Source organism: Cupressus sempervirens, chromosome 7, assembly GCF_028749045.1.
Source record: "Cupressus sempervirens isolate cs-2001-9-10 chromosome 7, ASM2874904v1, whole genome shotgun sequence".
Lineage (NCBI taxonomy): Eukaryota > Viridiplantae > Streptophyta > Pinopsida > Cupressales > Cupressaceae > Cupressus > Cupressus sempervirens.
The window spans coordinates 65,982,915-65,993,217 of record NC_143124.1 but is presented as its reverse complement, the minus strand read 5'-3'; the positions used below and the strand labels follow the sequence as shown (position 1 = coordinate 65,993,217).

Genomic DNA, 10,303 nt, shown 5'->3' with positions numbered 1-10,303 from the left:
AATATATGATCTAATAACTTTCCTTCCTATAGCTAGTATAAGAAAATCATATAAATTTTACTTATATTAAGAACACATATTGAAGCTTATCTTGTCATTCCATAAAATCTCAATTTATATATAGGTTTAATAGTTGAAATAGGGCATTGTCATTCACCATTCATTTGATGGGTTGTATATATAATAAAAATTTGAAGACCATTACTACTTGAGTAAACATGCAATAATATAAGGACAGGCATAGAAAAAGTTCATAAGAAATTAGAAAGTAGTCATTAGCATAATATCTTAATAGTTCTCAAAGAATACAATAATGACTATCAAGATTATGGTCCATGAACATACCAATAGATATTATAATATAATTGCTTTGTACGTTTGTTGTTAGTTTGGACAATTGTGGTAGGAACAAATTTTAAAATGTTTTAATCTACAGTTTGGATGTGTCACTGAATTGGAATACGAATTTCGAATTTTCAAATTGTTAATTCCATCTCAAGAGATGGGAATTAAACCAAATTTAAATTTTCATTTTTCCAGCTCAATAAACCCAATGCCAAATTCACAAATCCTACAAATTTCAAATGTTAATACGGGCAGCCAACCAGAATTTCATGACCCATTTAATTCCAGTAGTTCAGTAGGATACACAATGAAGGATCAATCGTTGGCGATTACGTGAGTTTATAAGGGAACTTAACGTCTATGATCCATAGTAGTAGACAATCAGAGTGCATTCCATTGCAATATTACAGTCCTTGATAGAATATGTTTATATGCTTTCTTTCATTGTTAGGATAAGATATAGTAGTGCACATGAATATCCTGAAGACCTTTGTTAGAATGTTTTCTCTGATGTCATCGTTGGATAGTTTAGTGGTCTCTGATGTCTGAGATTGGTCACATTTTTGTTTCCAGTGAACATGTGTGTTCATGATCATTTCTACCGCATTTTGAATAAGCATGCCTGTTTAAAGTGTGATTTTTTGGTGAGGATTTTAGAATTTCCAAAACTGTGTACCTTGCAAATTTTGGAAAAATGGGATGACGATAAGATTGCATGCCAATGAAAGGCCAAATTTAATTTGTTACATTATACTGTAAACTTCCTACCCTATATTCTATTTGCATCTCCGTAATCTTGTTTTCTGCCTCTTTGAGTAGTGATGCATGCTAAGGAAAACATATAAGTTCATTTTATGCATATTTTCTCGAAAAGATTCTGCTCAATTATTCGAATTAATGGATACAAACTTTCCAAGTAAATTATTGAAAATAGAAACGCACCAAGAAAACATGGCCTATGGCAATGTTTTTATGTCAATTTAACAGATAATAAATGCTTTCTCCTGTTAATGACAAAAATCACAATATGGCAATAATCAGAACAACATAGCCTGTCCTTTATTGCAAAGAAAGAAAGAAAGAAATTAAGTACTAAAAGAATTCTGCTTCGAAAGTACATGCATGCACAACATCTTAAATCATATATATATAATACATTATGTTAGTCATTAATAAACATGCTATAGCAAGCTCAATAATTTCCATTTTTTTTCACAGTGACATTATGCAATTCCTCAACACCGAACACGGATATGTGTCCCTGTTTTACAAATGGGAAAGAAAGAACTCTTTGAACGGTTAAAACTGATTTATCATTTCCATTTCCATTTCCATCCTACTAAACTGTTGAAAATTGTGATATTGCTATTAAATCTGTGTGATTTTGAATCAAACTCATTGACCAATGTTAATTAAAAAAAATTAAGTATCCATGTTCTCTATGAACATCAGCATCGAATTAATTTAAGACAAATTCAAATGCTACAAGACTGCAAGCAATGGTCTACATAGGAATATAAACACATGGAGATGTCCACAATTGTTGGTACATTTGCAAGATTGTCATACTTCTCTTTGTTTTTTATTTCGGAGATGTGAATGCTACTCTGACCTTAAATGTTGCTCTCTACAAAAAATTTATCACACTTTAAACCTATTGCTAACAAAGAAATCAAAGAAGGAAAAAGAAAAATAGACTTCGACCCAAAAATTTTGTCGCCTATGACTGTCAGTCTGTCAGTGTTTGTACAGAAGAAATGCAATCTCCAAAGCATTTTATGGTGAAGGGAGAGCCGAAGGAAGCTTGCAAGCATTGTTCAATCCTATCCTCTTCTCCCTCGGGCAGATACGATTGGTGGAATGCATGCCAGCATATGAGCTCTCTAGCACAAGAATCATCCATTGCTTTCATCTCATAAATTATAGCATTTTTAAATGTCTTCAAAATACTTGCGTCACGGCATGTCACAACGACCAGTGCTCCATGATTAAGAAAGTCATTGACCGCTAGCGCTTCTAGCTGATCACAACTGTCGACGCCGTCTAGAACTATTAATGGCTTTAAATGCAAGCGCTCAAGCTGAGATGTGAGCTTCTCTACCTCAAGGTCTTCTCTTGACTCGCTAGGTCGAAAGACAATACTGGAAACTTGAAGTGGCATGATTACATCATGCATCAGTTTTTCTCGCAACTCCATCATTTTTTTATTTTTGTTTGCTTGGCTTACCTCGGCTAAGTAGCTTGATTTCAGGTATTTGGGATGTTGTAGGTTGTAAAACATTTTGGCAAGAACTGACTTTCCCAATCCAACAGCTCCTACTATCCCAACAATCTGACAGTTGTTTTTACGTTTCCCTCTTAACAGTGATATTGTAGTTTCAAGCTCTACAATGACTCTATCGAGTCCAACTGGATGTTCTGCAACTTTTAACTCTAGCTTACTTGTAACCTTGATTACTTCTTCAATCACCATATCCACAGTATTTGTGTATAAAGTACCAAGGTTCCTGTTAATAAACCTCAGTTAGGACTCACAAACAAATTTTAAAAAACCTCCTGTGTAGTAATCACAAAAAAATTTAAAAATGAAAATAAAGATTTGCAAATCAATTTTAGCACAAATAACTTAAAGATATATTGATCACGAACAAATCTAAAAAAAAAAAATAAAGATTTACAAATCAATTTAAGCATAAAAGAGGCTTACCCATTATGTGAATTGAATTGTATACTAGGGATCATGGAGACATCATGAAGGGCATCTGTCCATCCTTTCAGCTTGTCGGTGTACCTATTGTCTTTTGCATGTGCAGCGAATGCAGCCGCAAATACTCCATTTTCAATGGAGCGAAGGTCAGAAGGGACCACATTGTAAAATATGGGATTTATCTTTCCTCCTTATTTCAGCATGAGCCGAAGTACACCCAAACAAGAGGGTGACTTGGCATACTCACTGCAGATGATGGCAACATACACTAAACAGCTGCTAATGGCTTCTTTTATATTGGCGGGATCGGCCGGTTCCAATGGAATAACTCTCAAGTCTAGGAAAACATTCAACCCTAAATATTGTAACATCTTCTCAACTATCATGCCCACTGTGTTGTCGAAATCTGAGTTGATATAGTTGATGAAGGCATCAGAACAGGGAACAGATGGATCAATGCCAACAGCATGTGGAAATCGAGGCATCGTATCCCGACTTCTCTTGAATAAAGAGGAGGACGACGATAGAAACTCCATGGAATTTACAGGGAAGAAGTGGAAGAGATTTGAAGTGGACGCAGACGGTGCGCCACACGAAGAAGAGGTCTATGATTTGTATGGAGTCGGTGAAAAGGTTTTTTTTTTTCCTAATGTTTGCACAGTGTAAAGCAGTCAAACTCGACTATGCAGCCAGATACTGAAAACCCAATGCCCAGATTGCATTATATCGTTGTGCGCAATTAATTTTTCATACTCCCACATTTATAAATAGAATCAGATAGAATCGTTTGCAGAATAAAAAATATCTATGTTGGTAGTGCACAATTAATAGCACAATTTGGAAAACGAGGAACTGTATTGCTATGCAAGATGAGTATTTTCTGCTTTTATTGACTGGACTATTGAGCTACTCAAAACAGACGTCCTCCTTGCTGGCACGAGTGCAATTTGGTATGACATCTTAATTCAAAAAGCAGCACGGAGAACTTGGCAAAGATTGTGAATACAATGGCTGTCGTGTAGCAGGAGTATCTGCCAAATGCTTATTTAGTGGAGATTATGGCTCCGTAGTTTGATTGTCAGCTGTCAGAAAACAAAACAGTAAAATGGTATCAAATATTTTGGAAGAGCTTTCAATCGAGCATGGTCTTAAATGGTTCCGAGTTATATATTTCCAAATTCTGAGGTCGTCGTATCTTGAACACTAAAAAGAAAATCAGCATGAAACGCAATAACAACGAAAAGTTAAGTTGTGACTGTTACGATGTTCCTTATATGGTGAAGCTTTTCAAGATTCACTCATGAGCTTCGGCCCTCATCTGTCAGTACAAGTTTTTATAACCTCTAGATTGTAATCAAAATGTTCCTAAAAATAGGACATCTATATTCTCGTCAAGTAAAAGCATACAAAAAGTATACTGACATCTGCAGAATTATAAAATGGCCATGATAAATAGTAAATCTTGTCATGTTCATAAGGATGAATGAGTAAAATAGGGGCATTTTGATTTAATGATCATAACATAATAAAATTACGTGACATAATTCAGAATTCTCTATAAATATTCAAGATAACCAGTGAGTAAAGTAATAATCATAAAGGCATATTGCACTGCAATAAAATACACTTCTATCAGAATTGTCTATAAATATTCAACACTACTACTGATTAAAGCAATAATCATAAAGTCATATTGCATTGTAATAAAATTATAGAACTTCTATGAATTGTCTGTAAATATTCAAGATAATTAGTGATTAAATATTCAAAATAATTAGTGATTAAAGTAATAATCATAAAGATATATTGCTCGCTTTTCTTAAGTTATATTATGTTTGTGTAATTCTTTTATATTTAAGTTGATAGGCTTCTCCTTTGGAGGGAACCTCCTATCATAAATGCAATTTACTATTTCACGTTCAAACCATGTCTCATGTCCAAACTAGTGGTATTTTAAAAAATCCTAGCTTCTTTTTGCCTACAAAATTGCCGGTTCTTTTTGCTTGATCAACAAATATTTTTTTGTTTGACAAACTCTTCAATCCTTGTTGTTCCACCTCCACTAGAAAAAATCATCAACCAATATAAAACATGTCTATCCTACCTTGTGATGTGGCATATATTATTCTCTTAGTTTCATTTGAAATTTGAGTTATTCTATTTTCATTCACGTCCTCCAAATAATTCTTCCTTCTATCTTTGCCTTCATGTTCTCCTTTGATCTTTCAAGAAAAATGTTTAACATTTTCTAATATTTTTTGAAAATAAATTTTATAATCTAATTTAATTTTTTATGAGCAATTCAAATATTTTCAACAATTTAACTTAAACTAGAGAATTACTATTATTCTAACAAAAATTTAAATAATATTTATATAACTTAACATATTTTTTGGTGTAAATAAGTATTTACTTATTACACTTACTTAAGTTTACTTAGGTTAATGCATTATTTAATTATTTTATTATTATTTTAAGAGTTTGTGTACTCTCATTGAATTATGCAACTCCAATTATGCACATGGTGTCTACAACACAAGAGTATGCATCATTCACTGAGTTGTCATGATGACAACATAGTTATCCACACTCCTCATTTAGCACATGTTGTCTACACCACTGATTTGCATGCTACACCATTGTAAGCTTATTCTCACATTATCGCACTTAATCCCATGCTCAATGGAGGATAACCCATATCTGGTGGACATGTGCCTGGTTGTATGACATATCATGATGCTAACTTCTATTCATTCTAAAAGCTCTTCTAAGACCTTTATATTTAGGCACTCCTAGTGTACTCTCAACTAGTTATTAAATAAATATCATCATTCTGATCATACTCTATCTATTTTGGTCTATTGTGTGCTTGTGTTGAGTTCTTTAGTTCTTGGGTGAATTTTGGCCTAAACAAAATTCTTACATGGTATCAGAGCTAAGGGAGATTCTCATCACATAGTCATTTGAGACCGTTCACGCTTCAACACTTCGACATGAATTTAGAGGATCTGCAAAAATTGGGAGCGTCTAGAGCCAAATCTAACCTCACTGTTGCATCTAGAGTGTCAATTTGGTGAAGATCGACTGTAAAATTGCCTATGTTGGGTGAAAGTTGATTGTGAGGCAAACTATTTTTTTTTTTGGCAAATCGAAACTTGCAGGCCCCAATTTGTAGTCTGGGTATAATCAATTTTGGATCTATTTAATTATTGCTCGAATCTAAATCATTTTAATTCTCTATAATTTTTAGAGAAATTTTATTGGCCGAACCAAGCAGTGACACCCCGGCTCGGCTCTATATTTTGGTGGATTTTATATTATAATTGTAGGGTTTTATTAATAATAATATGAGTGCTTCACATTAAATCCGGCCAAGACACAGTGGCCACCATACTACGCACCCTACTCTTATTTTTCAACAAGTATTCAATCGCCGATAGTGATCTCGTGACCGATTCAACTTTTGATGGATTGCCTTTGTGTAACCTTGCACAATAGCTATATTTTAAATAGTGCATCAAGCACCACACCCATGAATGTGGGACTATTGCCTAAACTCCGACAACAAAATCCCAACCTCTGGCGTGATCTCCATAGTAGTAATTATGGCAGTGACCAACATATTCCGGGAGCTGTGCATTGCAAAGGCCCCTAACCTCGGTGACATGTGGTGTGAGCGGAGCTTGCCACATGGAATAAAACCCCACAGTTTGCGCCAATACACAACGGACATGTGGTAAAATGCCACAGAAGTTATTGCGCTAGACTACACAGTCACAGACATGTGGCATCGTTTGATCTGCTTGACACGTCAAGTCCAAATCAGTGCACCTATTGTCAACCACCTCAGCTAGGCAATGTCATTGACCTAGTCAGCATTACACATGTGCAATTTTTATATGATTCCATACTGTACGACATTCCAAATCAGCTGCCACATCATCACTGGCTGAGATTTTGCTGACTTCATCCTGTATAGGTGCTTAAAATAGATGACCATCTAGACATCAAAACAGGTCAAACTATAACTACTGTGATGATCGTAGGACCATCAAAATTTAACCTCGTGATTCACTGATGCAACCCCTCTATTGATTCATTTTCAATTTTGCAGTCCGACTTCGAGAGGCCATAACTTGGTCATCCAGACTTCAACTCAAGTGCAATTTTTTTTGAAATTGGATAGAATCTTTTAAATTTTTTAGTGGTGCAGCTAGTTTCTGGTTTGAGTGCATGGATTGTTCAAAAATTACATTTTTTGGTGGCTGTACTTGGATAATCCTACATTTTACAACTTCAAATGCTCCGTACGGGCACATCTGGAGTCGAAAACAGGTTCTATTTTTTTTGAAATTGCGTATTTTTTTGTCTACTTTTCAGATCTAGCATCAGATTGTCATGTTGTCTGGAAAAAATTGTCACTTTCAGCAATAGGGCCTTTCTTTGCTTTGTAATGCTTTAGTATTGTAGCACATTGTAAAGTAACTCTATTAAGAGGTTGTAACAAGAAAAATTAGAAGTCCACAAAGGCCAAAATTGGCAAGTGGCCCATTGTAATTGCACTACTATTAAAGTGCCCAAAACATCTATTTTAGGGGGGTTTCTTGATTTAGTGAAAAGGGGGGGTGTTCTTGGTGTTATGTTCTCTCTTTTCTACAATTTTCTTTCATTTTCTACTTTATGGGCAACTTTAAGGTTTCCTAAATTAACTCCTCATATATATCCTTTGTGGTCAAATGAAAATGTTGTATCACTTAATGCATAATGGAGTTTCACAATATGTAGATGGTACTCTTCCTAAACTAGCAGGTGATAATGTATCAACAAGTGAAATTTCAGATTGGGTAGCCATGGATAGGAAAGCCCTAGGTGACATATGTTTGGGGGTAGATGATAAAATCATGTATCAAATTAAGAAATGTACTACATCCAAGGAAGCTTGGGATACCCTCGAAAGCCTATATGGTAAAGTTTCTAAAGAGGATGTTTTCAAAATTGAAGATGAGTTTGTATCCTTAGATCCTAAGTCATATAAATCCATACAAGATTTCACCATCAAGGTGAATGAACTAAGGACAAAACTTACTGATTGTGGGAGTTCTATCAAATATGACAGACTGATCTATCTCATTCATAACAAGCTACCATCAAAATATTCCGCATTTGTATCTTCTTTTAACACATCAAAGACTACCTTAGGGTCTGCCTACAAGAAAGTCACTTTTAATGAATATGCTAAACTGTTGGATGATGAAGAAAAGAAGTTGAAATCAATGGGGATTCTCAAATCACCTCAATCTAAAGCATTGGTGGCCAACAATGAGGGTTCTCAAAATTTAACTGGACAGTCTTCAAATAAAGGAAAGGGTAAGAAGAAATGGAGACTTTAAAATAGAAAAATATTATAAAATGAAATTGTAAGTGACATCAAAAAGTAAATTCACTGGTATATATTGTAATATTATCTGCCAACTTTTCCTTATTAGAGTTACTTCTTTATATGACAGAAAGTTTTATAAGATGAAAATCAAATTTCCTATCAGCTCCTTGTCGCAACTGCTAGTTAATCATGAATATATGATCTAATAACTTTCCTTCCTATAGCTAGTATAAGAAAATCATATAAAGTTTACTTATATTAAGAACACATATTGAAGCTTATCTTGTCGTTCCATAAAATCTCAATTTATATATAGGTTTAATAGTTGAAATAGGGAATTGTCATTCACCATTCATTTGATGGGTTGTATATATAATAAAAATTTGAAGACCATTACTACTTGAGTAAACATACAATAATATAAAGACAGGCATAGAAAAAGCTCATAAGAAATTAGAAAGTAGTCATTAGCATAATATCTTAATAGTTCTCAAAGAATACAATAATGACTATCAAGATTATGGTCCATGAACATACCAATAGATATTATAATATAATTACTTTGTACATTTGTTGTTAGTTTGGACAATTGTGGTAGGAACAAATTTTAAAATGTTTTAATCTACAGTTTGGATGTGTCACTGAATTGGAATACGAATTTTGAATTTTCAAATTGTTAATTCCATCTCAAGAGATGGGAATTAAACACAATTTAAATTTTCATTTTTCCAGCTTAATAAACCCAATGCAAAATTCACAAATCCTACAAATTTCAAATGTTAATACGGGCAGCCAACCAGAATTTCATGACCCATTTAATTCCAGTAGTTCAGTAGGATACACAATGAAGGATCAATCGTTGGCGATTACGTGAGTTTATAAGGGAACTTAACGTCTATGATCCATAGTAGTAGACAATCAGAGTGCATTCCATTGCAATATTACAGTCCTTGATAGAATATGTTTATATGCTTGCTTTCATTGTCAGGATAAGATATAGTAGTGCACATGAATATCCTGAAGACCTTTGTTAGAATGTTTTCTCTGATGTCATCGTTGGATAGTTTAGTGGTCTCTGATGTCTGAGATTGGTCACATTTTTGTTTCCAGTGAGCATGTGTGTTCATGATCATTTCTACCGCATTTTGAATAAGCATGCCTGTTTAAAGTGCGATTTTTTGGTGAGGATTTTAGAATTTCCAAAACTATGTACCTTGCAAATTTTGGAAAAATGGGATGACGATCAGATTGCATGATAATGAAAGGCCAAATTTAATTTGTTACATTATACCGTAAACTTCCTACCCTATATTCTATTTGCATCTCCGTAATCTTGTTTTCTGCCTCTTTGAGTAGTGATGCATGCTAAGGAAAACATATAAGTTCATTTTATGCATATTTTCCCGAAAAGATTCTGCTTAATTATTTGAATTAATGGATACAAACTTTCCAAGTAAATTATTGAAAATAGAAACGCACCAAGAAAACATGGCCTATGTCAATGTTTCTATGTCAATTTAACAGATAATAAATGCTTTCTCCTGTTAATGACAAAAATCATAATATGGCAATAATTAGAACAACATAGCCTGTCCTTTATCGCAAAGAAAGAAAGAAAGAAATTAAGTACTAAAAGAATTTTGCTTCGAAAGTACATGCATGCACAACATCTTAAATCATATATATATAATACATTATGTTAGTCGTTAATAAACATGCTATAGCAAGCTCAATAATTTCCAATTTTTTTCACAGTGACATTATGCAATTCCTCAACACCGAACACGGATATGTGTCCCTGTTTTACAAATGGGAAAGAAAGAACTCTTTGAACGGTTAAAACTGATTTATCATTTCCATTTCCATTTCCA

The 10,303-nt window shown here is 33.8% G+C and overlaps 1 protein-coding gene across 1 annotated transcript; it reads right to left on the bottom strand.

The window, feature by feature from the left end:
• Window positions 1–2,074: 2,074 nt before the first annotated feature.
• On the bottom strand, window positions 2,075–2,818 carry LOC149545505 (TMV resistance protein N-like). Its single transcript, XM_089793786.1, has one exon. It carries the CDS (start codon window positions 2,816–2,818, stop codon window positions 2,075–2,077), a length of 744 nt encoding a protein of 247 aa, XP_089649912.1.
• Window positions 2,819–10,303: the final 7,485 nt, after the last annotated feature.